At 41.4% G+C, this 19,353-nt stretch overlaps 2 protein-coding genes across 2 annotated transcripts; one reads left to right on the plus strand and one right to left on the minus strand.

The window, feature by feature from the left end:
• Positions 1–977: 977 nt before the first annotated feature.
• hormad1 (HORMA domain containing 1) lies at positions 978–8,487 on the minus strand. The gene is made up of 15 exons (XM_041943216.1): positions 8,449–8,487; positions 7,491–7,635; positions 7,307–7,370; positions 6,763–6,799; positions 6,576–6,596; positions 6,332–6,358; positions 6,187–6,254; positions 5,020–5,171; positions 4,641–4,798; positions 4,365–4,433; positions 3,293–3,350; positions 2,858–2,910; positions 2,285–2,368; positions 1,776–1,799; positions 978–1,426 (listed from the first exon to the last, which is right to left on the minus strand). Exons 1-15 carry the CDS (start codon positions 8,485–8,487, stop codon positions 1,331–1,333), a joined length of 1,095 nt encoding a protein of 364 aa, XP_041799150.1. The 3' UTR covers positions 978–1,330.
• Positions 8,488–9,338: 851 nt separating this feature from the next.
• On the plus strand, positions 9,339–18,228 carry ensab (endosulfine alpha b). The gene is made up of 3 exons (XM_041943085.1): positions 9,339–9,514; positions 12,256–12,378; positions 14,438–18,228. The coding sequence occupies exons 1-3, from the start codon at positions 9,458–9,460 to the stop codon at positions 14,606–14,608; spliced, it is 351 nt and encodes a 116-aa protein (XP_041799019.1). The 5' UTR covers positions 9,339–9,457; the 3' UTR covers positions 14,609–18,228.
• The last annotated feature ends 1,125 nt before the right edge of the window (positions 18,229–19,353 follow it).

The raw sequence follows: 19,353 nt of genomic DNA on the forward strand, positions 1-19,353 counted from the left end.
ACACTTCTGTTATCAGAAATACTCATAAAAACACGGAGACAATGCAATGAATGCGGTGGCCACAGACAATGCCCGTGTTCGGAAGTGAGGGCTGATTTGATGGAGTCTCTCTTTCTCTGCCCCCTCTGGCCTGCTGCAGACACAGAGAGGTGGGGGCTGCTTGGATATGCATCACAAAGGCTTCCTGCAGTATTGATCTGCAGTGGGTTAAGGCAGTCTATCAGCAAATGTCCCTCTCTCTGGGAAAAACAATAGGAGATTAAAAGCACACAGCTTGCCGGGCGGGAGGCTGCTGATGGGCCGTTATCTGGGCCCAAAGGTCACTGTGTACAGATATAATCCACTTTCACTTAACAGCTTCATTTAAGGCACCTCGCATGCAAATTGTGGCATTTCTGGGTCTATTCAAAGATGGAGGTTTGTTTTTCAGGAAGCTGGCGAAGCTGGATTGTCTTTCCCAGCACTGAGTGAGGTTTTTACTGACAGGAAGCTGAGACCGTTAAATCTTTCAACTGCAGATGACTCTATTATCTTTTTAGGAGCCAAGAAGGCACGCGTGTGTCTGACAGTGTCTTCGTGCTGATGGAAGCAGATGCTGAGCTTGTGAGGCCTCCAGAGCTGCATTTTTGCACTCATCAGTCTCTTCACTTTATTCCAGACCACAAACAGACACGAGGAATGTCTTCTTCTCTGTCATCCATTAGGTCATCAGTAAAGTGATGATCAGGATATTTGACCTCACTGTTCTGGGAGCAGCGCGACACAAAGAAAATACAACCAAATCCTGTGCACACATTTATAATTAAAAATAATGCTGATCGCAACACACAAAGTTTTACAAGCATTTATCTGCCCAAATAAAACCAAATGCAAGTTAAAAAATAGGTGAGAAAATTCTTTCCTTCTAAATTTTAAGTAATTTGACCTGCATGGTGTTGCTCCTTAAATTCCTTTGATAAAACACATAAAGGCTAATAAAGTGCAACACCAGACAACACGGACGCATTTTTGTACTTTATTCCAGTATGAAATCCTGCTGTGCAAACGAGGAACTGAGAATGGCAACCGTAAAACAAACAATCATCCAAAGTCAACTTTAAATCATGAGAATACATTTGTCAACTTTTCTATCTTCAAATGTGTAAATTGCTAACATTTTTAATTTGTGTTGCAAATAAACTGTAAAACAATTAAAAGTTATGTCACAACCGGAAAATAAATGCTGAAAGGAGCAGAAGTTCCTTTAAAAGAGCTACGTAACTTTGCTTTTTAAAAATCGTGAAGGGAAACGACCACAGCTCTCCCGCTGTGTCAGCGGTGGAACGCGAGGTCAGAAGAGTTCTTTGGGCTCGCTGAATTTGCGTTTCTTCTGAGCAGCGGAGGTGGACGCCTTTTCCTGGCTGTTGGGGATGTCATACTGACGAACCTGAAAACAGCAGGAGAAGCAGGCGGTTGACAACCGCAGAACTGTTTGTGTCTGACAGACAACGTCCCACTCCGAGAAAACAGCGTGATCAGTGCTGACTCATCCGTGAAACACACGGGGTCCAAACCGTCTGAACAAACGCTTTCCATGCAGCTGTTTTATCAAATCGATCAAAAATCTTTAGTCCGACAAATACAAACGCTGCGTGTTGAATGAAGAGATGTGGGGCCACAGACACACGCTGCAGCTCTGAAGTGCTCACTTGTTTGCTTTATATTAATGTAAAATGATTCATAATAAATTAGGCTCTGATCAGAGTTTAGAAACGCTGTAAGGACGAGTTTCTCACCGTTTTGTCCTTCAGAGCTGCCAGCTTGGTGTTGTTTACAGTTAGGGTCGTCTCCTGTCCCCACACACACACACACACACAAACCAAAAGTAGATCCCATCAAAGTGAATCTATCCGCCCCAGTTTAGGAAAGACACACATGGATTTGTCCTCAGTGCAAACCAGAAGCCTTTTCCAAAGCAGTCGTAAGAGACATCATCTGCTGTGCTCATGAGCTTCTGTGCATTTTTAATTCTTTGATGATTCAGTATTAATAAACTACTTGTTGCCTCAAAAAAAGCAAACAAAAAAAAACTTGACTCTTCTTACTTTTAGGTCAAAACGTTGCAAACTCAAAAGAGCATCATGGGTAAAATTTGTCTAACCTGTGCTAAATCATGCAGAGATGAATTCTGCTGACTGGTGAATTATGAGAAAGCTAATCACAGAGACTAACTGTCTCAGGTCATCTAGCTGTACCAGTGTAAAGAGAGACTCGGTGGCTGTTGAGTTTTGAGTGTCTGACTGACCGTAGCGGACCTGATGATCCGTCCACTTCTGGTCCTCTTCAGGCCGCCCTCCACGTCAGAGCTCCTCTTCTCCAGAGTGTCCATCTGAGAGTGGACAGATGGTCCGTAACGCCACCGAAAATTAAGTGCACTCGAAGTGGCTTTTTGCTTCGTGTTTATACAGAGACAGTCGTTCTGCTTTCCCACTCTTTATATATATATATATATATATATATATATATATATATATTTAATTCTCAAAAAATTGACACCTTGTGTTGAAAGACATCAATAGCTAAACCTTACACGCAGACAATTTATTCAGAATGCTCTAGAAAAGAAGGGATGAATACCCAGTATCCCCAGATGGAAAATGGAAGAAAACTGTCTTAACAAAAACATTGTTCCCCTTTTCTCTCTTTTTAATACTTTCCACTTTTTTCCACCACACACATTTAATTATTGATTAGAAACAGCTTTTCTTTTTTAATGTTTTTAGTGTGTTTTCATGTAGAAATCTTGCCTTTGGCATTATTTCATGTGTTTTACGTGCTCATGATGTGCTGAAGTCAGTGGAGTTCATGTCACTCCTACCTCTGTGGCTCTCTCACAGCTGTTGATCTTCTCATGGCAGCTTATCTGGATCTCTTGAGTTCATAAAGAAAACAGACAGTGATGTTCACATCGTTTCACTTATGTCTTCTCCAATAAACTGAATAATGAGGATCTTAACGGAAGATTTTTGAAGAAAAGTTAACACCAAGTCAGTTAGCAGACTTTATGACTTTATGGTTGTAGTAACACCCTCTGACATGCCTTTTAAGTTGTTCAGTCTAATGTTACTATATCTGTCAGCTTATGGTGATATTTAACATGTTTAAGAAAGAAAAAGTTTTAAAGGTGTCATCTCTGAAACACCTGCAGATGCTTCCTGCACTATGGAGACATTACAGAAGGCAAACAAGGCTAAAGTGAACCCTGGTAAAGTTACTGTGTACACAGTTGAATTGAAACGGCAGGAGGATTTACCAGTGTTGTCCAAGTCTGTGTTCCCGTTGTCAGGCCTCTCCCCGTCTTCAACGCGACTCTAGAGATTAAAACATGTTATCTGAACACCCTGCTCACACAATGTCAACATGCTGACCACAACAACCAGCTGCTTTTGACAACACACACACTGACTCACACGTCTGACCTGTAGTCTCATGTAAGCATTTCCCAATTCAGCTGTCGATAAGCTGCTCAACACCCTGCACACTGTCTTACGTTACACCTTCTACCTGAAAATATGACTCTGAGGCGTCAGTATGGGGCAAAATTTCCCTAAAGTGAAAAAGTAAAACGCAAGTTGTTCATTTTTTCACATTGCCAGTATTTTATCACTGTAGTCCAAAAAAAAAAGAGACATTTCACTCAAAACATGACTCCACCTCTTTTCACTCTATTGACAATATAAGGGAACATGTTTTCAGACAGAAAAAATCCTAAAAAAACATGTTTATTGGCTCCAAATAGGGATGATAACGAGGTATAGGAACTATGTGTGTTTTGGGACGGGGCATGTCTATCCAGTACATTTACAAACAGCAGCAACAGACACACATACTGACGCAGCAGAGGAGGCTCTCCTGGAACAACAGACCAGCTGAGCTTGTGTTGCTGTGTGATGTGTGGCGATAACGCGAGCTCTGGCTATGTGAGACGACACAAAAAGCAACGTGAAAAAACAAACTTCTACGCTACTACTCTGGTCATTTAACAGACTTCAATGAGGCTGAACGTTCAGTTTCTCTCAATATGAAATCCTCCAACATCGCTGCAGCTGTGGGGCTAAAATAGATACTACTGGCCACATTAGCCGTGGAACGTTCAACAGGCTGACCAGACAAGTAAACAGAAAAGCAACATAAAAAAGACAAAACTAACAGGTTCTAAGTTTGAAGTGGGGTATCGATGCATCTTTGAGCTTCAGTTTTGAAATGAATCCTGCTTTGAGTTAAGAGGAATTACATCCTGGATTCCCAAACCTATCTGGATCATTGTTTTTCACGACCATTTGATTACAATGATCACTTTGTGTCTGAGTTGTTTGTGTGCTCACCTGTGACATGACGCCCTCCTCCTGTATATTCAGAACCCACTTCTCTGTCACACGAACACTCTCCTCCACCTGCGGACATTTGGAAACAAGCATGGCTGTCAATCAAAAAGCAGATCCTAGAAGTGCTGACTGCAGTGAACCTTGCTGATAAGGACACAAAGGCTAAAAAGCTGTCACTAAAGACAGTAAATTTTTTGACTTAATGAGCTCTTACTACTTGAAGTGAGCTCTAACATTCTATTTCTGTCCCACTGTCTCATGCCTCCTTTCATTCACCTGCTCCAGTCTCTGTCTCTCTGTGGCCATGTCCATCTTCAGAGTGTAGAAGGGAGTAACCACCTCACCCATGGTGAGCTTGACTGGCTCCTTCTCAAACTCCACGGTGTCGCCGTCAGCATCCTTGAAGCCTGGCGGCTGGTAGTTCTGAGGAGTGACTGGAAAACACAGACAGACAGGGAACCAAAGAGTGAGACAGAGACAAACAAAAACCTGAACAAGAGAGCATGTCTATAAGTTCTAAAGGTTGACAAATCTCAGACCTCTGCACACACTCTTTCTCATACTACCACATTTCTGCCTGATTTCACAAATAAATTTAATTTAATTCATGTTGCATTTGTAAGAAACAGAATCATGGCAGGCTTGTGTGTGTTACCGTTGTCATAGTAAGCCAGCTTCATGTTGAGGCACACGCTGTCTGGCAGAGGTCCCAGGTTCTGCATCAGAGTGTACAGCTTCCTCACCAGCAACACGCTCGCCTTCTTTGTGTTGCCACATGACATCGACATCTTGTTGTTGTTGTTGCTGCTGATGAAGTAAGGGGGTGGGATGAGAAAAGAACACGAACCATCAGCACAATGCTGCGTAACCGTGACTGAGCCACTTTGCCAGGTAACCATTGTGGCAACTGGTAAAATATATTTAGGTTTTAATTGGAGGTGAGACAGCCACTGTGGATGAGGGATTAGGAAGTGCAGTCACACTTCACAGGTGATCAGATGAGGCCTGTTCGTAACTGGAGAGAATGAAACTACTCTTGTGTTGCCTTTACTGAATGATGTGTTGACCTTTTGAAGTCTGCCAGGTCCATCATTCAAACATAACGTTTATGGCAAGCATCATTTCAGACAACATAACTTTATTTCAAATTATAGTTACATAATTTCAAATATGCCAGACAGGTAACTGTTTGTGTATTAAATTAATTTGGAATTGTTTTACTTATTTTGTTCATTTGATGTAATAGTGCAGTAATGAAAAAGGCACCTTAGGTTTAAAGTGTCTTCAATCATATCTAGGTCTGATGTAGCTTCAGTAAAGGTTTAGATTAAAGGTTGCAGAAGAAGTTGCTGCCCTCAGGAGGCTGATTACACAATAAATGTCTGCAGACGCGTCAGAGACAATGCGCGTTTTTTATTTTCAAATATTTTTCTGTGTTCAAGTTAGGAGCAATTTCATTCATAGTTTTGTTTTTTGATTACCCGTGGATCTTCATTGAGATGATATATTCTTTATTTACAATAAGTGTGAAAAACCTGTATCTGTCGAGCACTATTACAGAATCTATTCAATTGTTTCATTCTCTCCAGTACTATATATAACACTTTTTCCAACTTAGAAGCCACTTGAATGACTTTTAAGGAGTTAAAGGCATTAAATCAAAAAGCCAAATCAAGTTAATTCCTGGTATGTGAGCATAAACCCAACATCTTAGAGATGATTCTTACTTATATTTTGCTTTTGTGTTTGTTTCCTGCATTGATATGCAGTTTGTTCAGTGTCTTATGAATTTATCACAAGTGTCAAGTTAAAAAAATCCTACCTCTCAAAGTCAATCAGCGGTTCTTTTGTAGTGTACTGGATCCTGAACTGGTAAAACTCAGTCACTTTCTGAAAGATAAGACAGGTGATCTATACAGCAGCTTAGCATTGTTAAAAATCAACAATGGTGAGAAGACAATCGGCACCTGGGGGTTCTCCGGGTCAGTGTAGATCTAAAAAAGGGTCAGACGGACAAAACATCAGCACCATGAATATTTCTTGTATAGAAAAGACTAAATGCTGCACAACATCAGCTCAAAACGTGAGAATAGTTACAGTTCTTAGTATTTGCTTACTCTCCCATGCAGGCTCTTCACCCTGATGTGTTTTTCACAATGAAATGTTCAAAAAGACCACACGTGCAAAGTCAAAGATAAACAAAATACTCACAGACATGAGGACTACCCGCAGCTGGTGGGAAAAAATACATGACCACATAAGACACTAAAAATTTTGAATTAGGACTAACTTAACTAGTTATCTTAATTTATGTTGTCTTTGATTCAATGATTCAATCAGACGTATGCACGTATATAACAAATCTTCTGACTGATGCCAAAGGTTCAATATGACTTACATACTTCTTCTGGATGGCATCAAAGCAGCCCTGCAACCTGGAAGAATTTAAAAACACGTGCAAATATCAGTGGCACACATTCACAGATTAACAAGGTCATAATGTTAACTGTTCTGATATATCTGGGTGTGAGCATACTGCATGTGATGTGATGTGATGATGTGACAATATGATATGATATGATATGATATGATATGATATGATATGATAGATGATATACTGTAAACTGCTAGAGGTATAAAACTGAAACAACTTCATCTACAATTCATAGAAGAATAAATTAGGAAAAAAGGTACAAATTTGTAAAAAAAAAAAAATCTGTTCTAACAAAACCTTTCAGATGATTGAAACTGCAATTTAAAATGACCATTTTTTAAGCAACATGTCAAGGTAACCGTATAAAAAGAAATCATTTGTTTTTCTTGAATTTTACGATTAGCTGAAGAAAAAAACATCTTATTTTTGTGGTCTTTAAAATGTTGCCTTATGTAGTAGCAAGCACCCCTAACAAGTTTTCAACAAGTGTCAAGATTTTGCTATTTACCAATGAACAATCTGACTTGCACCGGGACAGCTGCGCTCTTCTTTAAGGATCATCACTTTCTGATCTGTGAGAGGAAAAAAAAAAAACGAAGTAAGAATCTTCTTTGTAAATATTTCCAAATGGTAAATGGACCTTGATCGCCACTGTGAGGTGCAGTCAAATAAGTTTCCATGTGTAAGCTAACCTTCAACATATTTGCGCCCGTAGGCTTTCTCAGGGAAAAGCCCCCGGAGGTATGTGATGCCAGACACTGCAATGGCCAGAAGCTTCTTCATAACAACCAAGGACTGCTGCTCTGTGAGAACCTGATTTGGCAACAGCTGAGTATCCTACAGGAGTGACACAAATGAACCACAGACTGAGCACTGCTTACTGATCACAGTAAACACGAACACTTGTAATCAGCCAACAACATAATTCAGAACATTTAAAATATTGATTTCAGTGAAAATCTGACCATTTTTACATTCTTAGAACAATTTTTACAAATCTGACCTTACTTACAACCAAATTCTGATTTAAATAAAACATATAAACAAAACATGAATAATGATAATATTAGATGTTAGATTATATGGACTTCGTTGATGTTCATAGACCACAATATTGGTGCGTTTGATTCTTTCACAAAATCTGTGATGTGGGATATTTTTTAAAAAGCTTCATAAAATTAGTATTTGGCAAAAATAAAATAGAATAAAAAGTCAGTCCTGGTGCTGGTCAAACCATGTTACCCCAAAATGCAATCAGAAGATAATTTCCTGTGAAACACACTAGACAAGGCCTCTTTTAACTCAAATAGTTTCATCTTAAAATTATGATGAGTATATATGATCATCATATTCTATTCTAAATCAGAATCTGAATCTGAAGAGTAACTAATTCAAGTAGTCAATGTAGCTCAGGGGTAGATGTGAAAGGTAGCATAAAATGGAAATACTGAAGACCATAGATATAATACAGAACATAAGTAAATTAATTTCTAAATCTAGACACAATAACTAATGCTACAGCTACAAACAGGGAAAACTGACAGCACAGACAAAGCTAAAACTGTACCATGTACTAACTGTGTACTTGAGTAGTAGCTAGCCACTTAGAACTGTTACATTAGCTAGCTAATTAGCCTCCAGCAAATTTACCTGTGAAGTTCTCACTTGTTGTAACACCGCACATGCCATTGTATTAATGAGAGGTCACAAAAATAATGCTGCAAAGAACAAAGAGAAATTATGTGAAGCAACCTACAAGATTTCTTTAGCTACTTTAGTGCCACTATATTACATTACTGTCAACTACAAATAGCAGGTTGACATTACAGCTAAGGTGGCTAACGTTAATCATCCGTTGCGTTCAGACAGCCACCTGCTAGCTAAAAAAGTTTCTGCCAAAGACTGAGCTGTCTCTTTCTATTGTTACTAATCTAGCCTGCTGATAATGAGCTTGTACTTACATGGCAACAATAAAACAATATTTTACCGAAACACACAGTAGGATTTGTTTTGTTTTGTTTTTAGATCTGGAAGCAAACTAAGTTTTAGCTAACATAAATTAACTGTTGGCACTAATTGTTTGGTTGACTGGTAACAACACGCTCAACAAGTTAGCCAATCACAGAGCAAGGACAATGTCCTAGGAATAACTTACTGCTAAGAAAGAATATCAGGATAAAGATAGCTGCCGATCATATCGTAAAACTAGTTGTATTGTTGTATTAATTCATTAATATTACACAAAGTGTATCACATTAAAAGCCTACATGTTGCATTTAATATATATATTTTGTGCCGTTCGGATGCTTTGTGTTGATGCAGTGCGGCCCCCGCATCGCCCCCGGTCTCCATTTTGTAAAATCATTGGACGACGGGATGTCAATAACAGAGAGCAGCGCTGTCAGTGGCATCCCATTGGCTGTATGTGAATCATTTCTGCTCGTCTATTGGTTACTGTATATGTCAATCACAAATAGCTCCCCCCCTCTCCTCCCCCGATGGTGATGTCACATCTCGTTACGCCATTTTTGTTGGGGAGCAGTCGTGTCTAGAAAAGGAGGATTAGATTCAGTACAGGTACATAAAACGATACCCCGTATATTCATCTCTTTGAATTGTCTGGCAGGCGTGACACTTGCTTGTCTATCACACTCACGCAATGTCGTCAGAAAACCTGGACTCGGACACTCAGGTGGACTACGAAGACGAAAAACAGGTGGGTTTCTGACTGCTGTCTTGATGTTGTTGGCTAACCACGGAGCATGCTAGCTAGAAGTAGCTAACATCAGCTAGCACAAGTGAAGTGTGTATGCTCAGCGCTGCACCAAGGCAGGGGAGGACTCCTGGCAGACACGGAGAGCTATGATAAGCTTTTCGGTATACTGTAAATTGCCGTATCGTAGCCGTCCCACATTACAGAGCAGCTTGCCAGTGTGACACTTTGTTTTGTCCCTTGCCTTGTGTCATTGGCTGGTGAGTCCACAGCAGCTCGGGCCTCATTGGTCTGTCCTGGAGGGTCTCAAAACGTGCAGTGGAGGGCTGACAGTCTCCAGTAAAGACATAACTTGGCGCTTTCACTCATTAGGTTGAAAAAAAGCAACTGAACTGTTCGTCCTGACAGGCACATGGCTTCAGATGTTCCAGATTCTCCTGACAGTGACAACAACTGCAGTGTGACAGTGCTTCCGCATTTCCATACAGTGCTACAACAACGGCAGTGATGTGCACGTAGTTCAACACTTGGATCAATGCTTAATCTAACATATGCTGACATCAGTGTGGGTCAGAATATGCATCCAGCGTGGCTTGTTTGTCTCAGCTCCGAGGGCCCGCAGTTTCTGCAGCTTCAGTTTGTTGATGTTTGGTAATATACAAGCTACAATATCTAACCATAAACATGTCATGATGGTTGGTTACCATCACACTGGCATGTACAGGGATTCAGAGGCAGACTGGAGCTGTTGTTTTCTCCTGGCTTTCTCAAGTACTTCAGAATGAATTCCAGGATCTGACTTAGCAGTTGGCTTGTTTTAAATACAAATTATTCATGTTTCTAAAACAACCACAATACAAACAATATAATGATGATTGATAAATGAGGAATATAGACCATACATGCATCTGAAGTAGTTATTGTCACACAGACTGTGTAAAATAAGGGACACAATCGTAATACTAAATCATAATACTGCTTAAACCCACTTTTTTTTTTCTTTTTTTTTTGTCAATAGCATTATGTTTGTAAATGTACCAAATGATTTTTGTGGATAAAATGATGCTTTAGATATACATAAAAAAAGATGTATTTAATTTGATTTATTGGTCCCCATTAAAGTGTGATACAGCTTCCATGTGGGACCACAATGAGCAGATACAGTATATCTATGGTCAAATTGTGTGGAAGAACTGTTTAGTCAAACTTTGAAGCTGCCTAATGGGATTTCTACAGTTCTGCACATAACAGTTTAAAAGTGATCTAGAGGCTGCACAAAGAATGTGTTGTTGGATTCTGCAGATTCCCTGCATTGATGCTGAATATAGTAGCTCATAAATTTCTCGTCGTGGACCCAAGTGAATCAGCACACTTGGTCCCACACGTCCCCCCTCCTCCTGAGGGAATCTGTTCATCGGCTTCTGTGTCCTGAGTCACATTTTATCCCTGCCCCAGCAAGCTTTGCAAGCTGTGTGCCTGGTCTGGTCTGCATAGTGGAAGTAGGTCTGCACCAGGTGTATGTGCAGGGAGTGCAGAAATGGCCTTTTGGAGTTTGTCCCCTTTAGTTCGACATGCACTGTTTTCCTAGCACAGTTTTAACGTGCAGTCAAAACACTTGATCCACACTTTGTACACAAACAAGGCGTGCCCTTGTGACCCAAATTACTTGCCTTGTTCACTCGACAGAGAGTTGAAAGACGAGTATCTGACCAGTTTGGCCAGTGTTAGTCAGTGTTAGCAGCACAAATACTTGCATTGTCTAAACAAATTGCCACCTGAAGTTTCTTTAACCCCTCAAAGAGCCTGAAAGTCTTGTCAAGTTAGTGTTTCCTGACCTTTATTCTCATTTTTCTAAAAAAAAAAACCCATAACTACATAACCAATGAATTCACATTAAAATAAAACAGGGAATCATTATATGCACTGAAATGCTGTTATTTATGGCAGCCAAAGCATGACCCCCACAAGTAGCATAAAACAAGCTTTGTTAAGTCCACATTAACTGAAAATCACAGCATGTCAGAGCTTGTGATTTAGCAGTTTAGCTTATCGTGCTTTAAGCCAAGTTTCAGACTAATTGTAGGCATAAATTGTGTCTAACGTGGAGTACTTTATTGCTTTCTAGTAATACTTTAACTTAAGAAGATTTGCTAAAGAGGGCTTGTATAGACTTGTAATGGTCAGAGTTCATTCCTCATCGACTTGTTTTAGCTTTAACAGATACGTGCATGTTGCTCTTGTCCGTCTACCCATGACTCCTAAAAAGAGCTTCAGTTTTGAGTGCAAACACCTAAAAGTTATTTAGATTTACACATCATTTTTAGATCTCTGTTTGTTCCAAACTTTGTCCTCTTCTTCGGTTATTCCCTCCCCGGCATGATTGTGATATGAGCGACTGTAATAGAAAACCAGTCATTCTGTGACTCACTGATCATAAAGTATCTTCAGTTCCCACTAGTCATTGTCATAGTTTGTAGCCCTGTTTGCAGCAGAGGGTTTCAAGTGCACTTCTAGTATTTGTGAAGGGTGAAGTGGCCCTGTTTACCACAGGAGACTTTACTGCAGGAATTTAGGGGTTTGTGTTGCAGCAACATTTTTGGAATTGTAGGATGACCATAAGTGAGTGCCTGTCACATAAACAGCTGTTCCAGTTGAGCCTAAACTTTCCTGACGCTGTATTAGCTTTGAAGAGGCCCTGTTTTCTGCAAAGGAGGCCGGTTTATGTCCTGTTCTTGTCTCAACAGGACTCACAGGAGAAGAATGCAAACCCGGTGAAAGCAGAGGAGGCCAAACTGAAGGCCAAGTACCCCGGCCTGGGCCAGAAGCCCGGCGGTTCAGACTTCCTGATGAAGAGACTACAGAAAGGGGTAGGTGACCAGAGTTTGTCCACAACATGGTCGCACATGAGAACAGTAAGAAGACATGTTTCTGTCAACAAACCCCTGAATCCCTGATCATAAACAGCGTTCTGCATTTAGTGTTTCACATATCTGGACCTGCAGATTTTTGTACTGTGATCAACCCCCAACACATCGCTGTCACCAAAAAAACAACTTGAAAACTTAAAGCACTGTTGGACAAGCAGCTACTGACAACCTACTTAGCGTTCATTTTCTCTTTTTTCTGTAAATTGTCTTGTTTTTTTTAATTGTGATGATAACTGACCTCATGGAAATCATCATATTGAGACATTTTTCGGCTGCAATGGAGTTTAGTGTGTAAAATGTTTGTGTCATCTAAAAAAGACTGATAAACATAATGTGTCCCCTCACAACCAAAGGGCGAGGGCTTCTGTCTAAAGCTGTCATTTTGTAGTCTATTCAGCAATCCTTAAGGGGTCGATCCATTGAAGCAGAGAGAAAAATTATTTCTCCACGAACCTCAGCAGACCAGAAAGCAACGCAGCCACAGTGTTGGCTTGTGAAATACAACAGATTATTTTTATTTGTAATTTGAACAGCAGGGCAGAGCACACAAAGATATCGCTCTCTCTCCTCTCTCACTTCGCTCGTCTAGAAAAACTGTTGCTCTCTCCACCTACACGTAACGTATATGTTATAGAGAACTTCCACCTCTGGAGAGTGTTGAAAGTCATTCTGGGAAATCACTGACCAGGAGTAGGTGTAGCTGAGGCAGGCTAAGAGGAGAGACAAAAAGTAAACTGCAGCACTTAATCATAAAATAACTCCCAGAATGAACGTCATCAGAGACGGATGACATGAAAAAGTTAGAGAATCTGAGACTGGAGTTCCTCCTTTATTTCCTATTATTTATTGAGCAAATTAATCTGTACAATATTAATATTCACTTTGATCATTCCATTAAAAAGTTACATAATTGAGCCCTTTCATCTTTTGGTGTGAAAGAGTACATTCATATAATTTTTTCAAGGCTGTCTTTGTACAACACTCACTGTGATTATTTGTGTAATTGTCCATTTTGCCTGTGAAAACATTCCTTCCAAATCAGATTCAAATTTAAGAGATGGGAAGACAAAAATCTTGTTCTGTGCAAAATTAGATTCCGGGGAATTCCACACTAAAAAGACCTCAGCTTTGAAGTATAACCCCTTAAATTTGACTAAAGAACACAGTATGGTTCCTGTGGCGAGCCATGTGCCACCTCCCGTGCCGTTGTGTGTACAATGTCCACATTAAGTAATTTGTGCATACTGTACTTGTGCAAGTTGTGCCTTTGTGTGTGCAGGAGTTTCCATTGCTGTTGTGTAATGGCCACTGTGAACAAATCTACAAGACGCAGGGGAAGAACGCAGGAGAAACGACACAAACATTTAGAGTGGCTGTATGAAGCTACTGGCTTCCTTGTTCACCTCATCTTTATCTTAATCATACAGGTTATTTATATTGGACTCCTAAAAACTTTGTTTTACAACCAAAAAAACAGAAAAAAGACGAACATTTGACATAAATGTTCAGTATGTGTTTAACACATACATAAACATAAAGAGAAATTAGTCCAAATTGAATGAGGGTGTAAAAGGCTGATGATAAAAACACGTTTTCAGGAGAATTTAAGGGGGATTATGAAAAAGGCATTTTGATCAGAAGTGATCCTGCGAGCCTGAGTAAATGTGTTGGTTATCTGACTGATGGTGTGTTTTGGAAGGAGGTAGAATAGGTGATTGGTTCGAGGGTACCACAGGCCAACAAGGCTGGCCTGAGAAGCACGCCGTGGGCCGAGTTCAGAGTACTGAAGCCTCATATTAGCGATAGCTGAACCTCCACAGGACCAGTATGAACAGGAGGAACAACAGCAGCGACTCATAACTCCTTCAGTGTACATGAGGCATTTGACATAGAGTCATACGTGAACTCCGTGTTGTCTGTGATGAAACCACGGCTTGCTCCCTTTGCTTAATTGAATCAGTGAGCGGCTGTGAGCATTCTCATTTCTTTTGTCACACAGCAAAAGTACTTCGACTCGGGCGACTACAACATGGCCAAGGCCAAGATGAAGAACAAGCAGCTTCCTGTGGCGGGGCCCGACAAGAACCTGGTGACTGGCGACCACATTCCCACGCCGCAGGACCTGCCCCAGCGGAAGTCGTCCTTGGTGACAAGCAAGCTAGCCGGCTAGCCTCCACCATCGCAGAAGCACCTTCACCCCCCCTGGGGCTCCCGGCAAATGTCCCTCCTCCTCCTCACCCATGTCCCCAATATGTCCACTCCTTCCCCTCTCCTTTTTCATCCCCAGGCACCACTGGCTTTAACATGTCGGGCAGAGTTGTATAAGTTAAAACTCCATTTGCTTGTATGTGGGTGGGGCGAGGTGGGGGGGATGGAAGTTTAGGCAGCCCACGAGGCCGCAGCCTTCTCTGCCTTCCCACCACGCACAGCTCTGCCCCCTCTGCGCACTCTGCTCTACCGCCTCCTTTATGTCTTGGTTTTCGGTGTTCCAAGATGCATCACAGTAGGTGTGTGTCATCAGGCAGGGGTTGGATGGGGTGAGTTAATGCACTTTGTAGTCTGTATAGTATGCTTTGTTCTTTTTTGCATCCTAAATGACACCAAAATAATGTGTGTAAGGGAGTTAGGAACCATGATCGCAGCGCGTTGTTTGATTTTTATGTTCCCTATCTGTACTGGTGGCTGGCTTCGGCAGGAGGGGTTCGAAGATGTATGTAAATAATTGCTTGCATACCAAATCTGTGAGGGGCAGCTGTCTAGCTTAAGAGTTCTTCAGCACTCACTGACACCATATTGGGAAATGGGGGAAGTGAATGGAGGCTTCCTTTCATCTCATCCTTTGGTCACTTTTTGTCGAACAAAACCTGAAGTCATCTGCTGCAGCTCAGCCAAACAGGGATTTGAAGCGCCTTTTTTTCCCTTCTCTCTGCTCATTGCTTTAATTCTTGACCCCCCCCCCCCCCCCCCCCCCCCCCCCCCTTCCCTTTGCTCCTGTTCTCTCTAAATATGCTGCATGATTGTACCATGTAACGAAAGAGAAATTGAACACGTTTTTTTAACGGGAGTGGGGCATCTGCTTAGTGATAGAAAGTATCAAAACAAACACACGAAGCCCTGAAACGTCCACAGTCGCACTTCCTTCCCTCCTTTCCTGTTTGCTGTCCTGACAATCCATGTACACGCGCTCCAGTTCGGGGCCCAGGGCAAGAGCCAGCTGAGTATATCCTTTTATTATTTCTAATGGCTGGGAACCCTGCCAGTCTCTGACTTCAGTCTTAGTTTGGTTGTTGTTGAGTTGCATCAAGATGTGCGTTAACTATGAGCCTAGAAGATTTGTGGGGGATTGAAGCACCCTGCATAGAGTATATGCTTCTGTAAATAATACTCAAACAAGCATGTAATTCATGATAAGCTTGGCGCTTTGAGGACCAGACCAGCTAGCATGCCTGAGAGAAATGGTAGTGCTAAATCGACTCACTTGGGATTACATCCTGGGATTTCTGGCTTGGAAATTCTGTGCTTTACCAACTGAGCCAAATTTCACACTGCAGCTATCAGGCTCAGAGACGGTGGGGATGCTTGTCTTTCCAATGCGACTGTTACTATCGCATCATCTGGCTCACGCTGTGATGTGATAAGGACGACAGCAGCCCAGGCTGGTCGTGCCCGCATTGTGTTCGGATCTCGTGGAGGTATGAAAAGTGATGCGACGACCGTCCAGGCGTCTTTCTTTCATGCCGTCTTTGAAACACAGATCCAGACAGCTAAAAGTTAGCATTTCAGTGTCGTGCATGAACACATGTTTGTGCTATATTACATCACAAAAGTCCCACTGAAAAGACAAAAGTAGCGACAGTCATAGCCTTCAGAGTTGTGTCCCACAATGGCGCATGCAATGAAAATTGCTCAAACATTTGGGACCGACCAGAATTATTCAAGCGGCTTCTTCAAGCTTAAAAGGGACATGGATTTCTCAATGTTTTAACGCTTTCAGAATCTATATCGCAGTCAGCCGTAGTGGTTCCCTCGACATCTTGCCCTGTTTGGCATTTCACATTGTGAAACACTAACTTATGTAAAAGGAATACGACAGCTTTCCTCACTCAAAACCTTAGCTGGAGTATAGCTCTACTTCGACTACCAGCGCCCTGTAGAACGACGCTTTTTCTTCCCAAACTGACACACTACACAGACTGATCTTTGATCTCAGGGGTGTCAGAGGGTAAACAGCAGGCAACCTGATAACCACAGGTGTCAGCCCAGCTTAAAGTGGGACACTGCGTGCCTGCAGGATACGCTCACTCCAACACTTGGCAAAGCAGAGAGAGATTTTATAACGCATGGCGAGGGGGGGCGAAGCGCGAGCCTGTGCTCTTCGCTCCGGTCCCACCTGTTAATGTGGTTCGACCTCTGAAAGAGGTGAAAGGTGCGATCGCCAAATCTGCAGACTTTGAATGCGTGGCGTTGACACGTTCAAGAATCTGAACTGGATGCCGGCGCTCACTGAGGATCAGCCTCCTTGTATAATACTGCTTCAGGGAACCTTCACAGACGCACACTCCACCATGTAGGCTAGGTGATAGGGTGCATGTACCATCACATTCTCAACCTCACTTGTTTTTCATTGAGACTTTGAAATGTGTCAAATTTGCAGTGGGCGAAAGAGGACTGACCTGTACGTATGTGCTTGTTATGGTGTTGTATGAATGCACTGCTTTTCTCTGTTCCAGCCATTGTAAATAGACTTCAACAGGAAGGGATTTTTGTGTTGTTTCCCACCTGCTTTTCACTCTTTCATAGCCTGAGCTATTTTCTGATTCAATGGTTCCTCTCTCCTTTCAGTTTAACACTACTTCTGCTCTATCTTAGTGAATTGCAGAGGCTATGTGAATCTGTATCATATGAAAATATGTGTAAATGCTGCTGATTCAGTCAAAGACAAATCTAAGAGATGATACCCTGTAAAGAACACCTGTCCTCTTGATTCTACCACTCTCTTCTCCACAAGTATCTCTCTTTCAGAGTCCTAAAGCTCCGGTCGCAAAGTCCATTCAGTTGAGACTGTGGTAAACCTCGATGTCAATTCTACCACTAAATTTTAATGGTGCATTGTTGAATTTGATCCAACTTTTGGTTGACCAGAGCTTAAAACAAAAGTCTGGAACGCTTCATGTCACTTTGATTGGCATGATCTAACCATTTCGGATCATACTGTGTTCAAAAGCCTGCAGTTTCCAGCTGTGAGAGACAAAGATTGCTAAAAGAAATGGGTGAATAAGCTACGACATGTTCTTGTGAAACAACAGTGGACAGGAGTTCTTGAATGCTACTTGATCTCTGGCTTTGCAGGGAGCAGTTCACAGAGAGGAAATAGCAGGGTATGTTTCAAACCCAACACACAGGGTGTCTCTCGTTCAGCTATGATAAACACGTGCCAGAATGTATAAAGTAATGACAGGCTGTGTGCTCTGAAGTACTTTTGTGCTGCTTTTACCTTATCTGTTTTCTTGTTTTGCAAGTAAATGTTTCTTCTTTTTTTTTTTTTCTTGTGTTTTCTTATTGCATTCTTAGTATATTTCATCCTGGCCCAAGGTAACTGCAGGGAAATCAGAGGCACCCTTGCTTCCAAGAAAAAAAAAAAGGGTTTACATGATAAAGAGGATGACTGGAGAACACAGGAATGATTTTAAGACTTCAGAAAGTACAGGAGTACTTGGAATGTTTCAGTTGTGTGGGAGTAGATGAGAGGATTTTTGTCAGTATTTGAAATAAACTTTTACATTAATAAGATGTACGTGTTTGTAGTTGATTTCTGCTCTTGCTACTTTAATGTACCATAGATGTATTTGTTGGGGACAAAATGCTCATGTTGACTCCCACAGTGTGTCTACGTAGTGTGTCTACGCCCACTTCTGGATGAGCTGGAGCTCAGAGCTCTGAATGTTTGCCTTTGACAATCCATCAAAAATCATGAAAATGACTTGACATCTAAGCAGTTAAGTGAAGTTCATGGCTTTACATAGTCATTGAGATTCGATTTGTGTGTTTATTTTCAATTATTTTGATGTTTTGGGCACTTTTGATAACGTCAAAAGTGTGAAACACAGGAGGTCAAGAAAGCCTTGAAAGAACTGGCAAAGACAATTGATGGAATGGCAGAAAATGTGGGCAAAGTAAGCAGTTTGGTTGAAGATGTGAGGAAATTTACTCGCACTGAAAGATGAGAAAATTGCAGAACTGGAGAAAAGAGTTGATGAGCTGGAGCAATACCAGAAAAGAAGATGTGATCAACCGCACCTACTCGAACGTCATCCGAGGGGAGAGCAGTGGAGTGGACCTGACTGAGGGAGAAATACAGACGCTGGAGGAGCAGGATCCAGTTCTTCAACAGAAACAAATACATAAGGAGAGTATCGCTGCTTGCCATACTCTTCCCAAAAGAAATGGACAAATGGAACGAACGATCATTCTGAACTTGAGAACAGAAAACACCAAATGGAGCTTTTGAAACAAGGAAGGAAACTGAAGGACACGCAGGTGTATGTGAACGAACATCTTACAAAAAGGAATGCTGAGATAGCTAAACATGCAAGGGCACTGAGGAAACAAAAGAAAATCCAGTCAACATGGACAAGGGATTGTAAAATCTGGATTCGCACAAATGTTTCACTTGGTGAGGAGGCGAAGGTCCTGCTAATCCGGGACCTCAAAGACCTGGAGAAATATGAAACTGTATAGCCAACAAGAAATATTTTTTGTAAAGGAGAGAACCTCCAACAGCTGTCAAAGATAGTCTCTGAAGAGCTAGCCAAGCTAAAACTGTGGTTTGATGCAAATAAATTATCTCCAAAACCAAATTCATGATTTTTGGGAAACGCAAAGTTCCAGAAGACTTAACCATTGAAGTACTGTGTG

This window comes from Chelmon rostratus, chromosome 8 (assembly GCF_017976325.1).
Source record: "Chelmon rostratus isolate fCheRos1 chromosome 8, fCheRos1.pri, whole genome shotgun sequence".
NCBI lineage: Eukaryota > Metazoa > Chordata > Actinopteri > Chaetodontiformes > Chaetodontidae > Chelmon > Chelmon rostratus.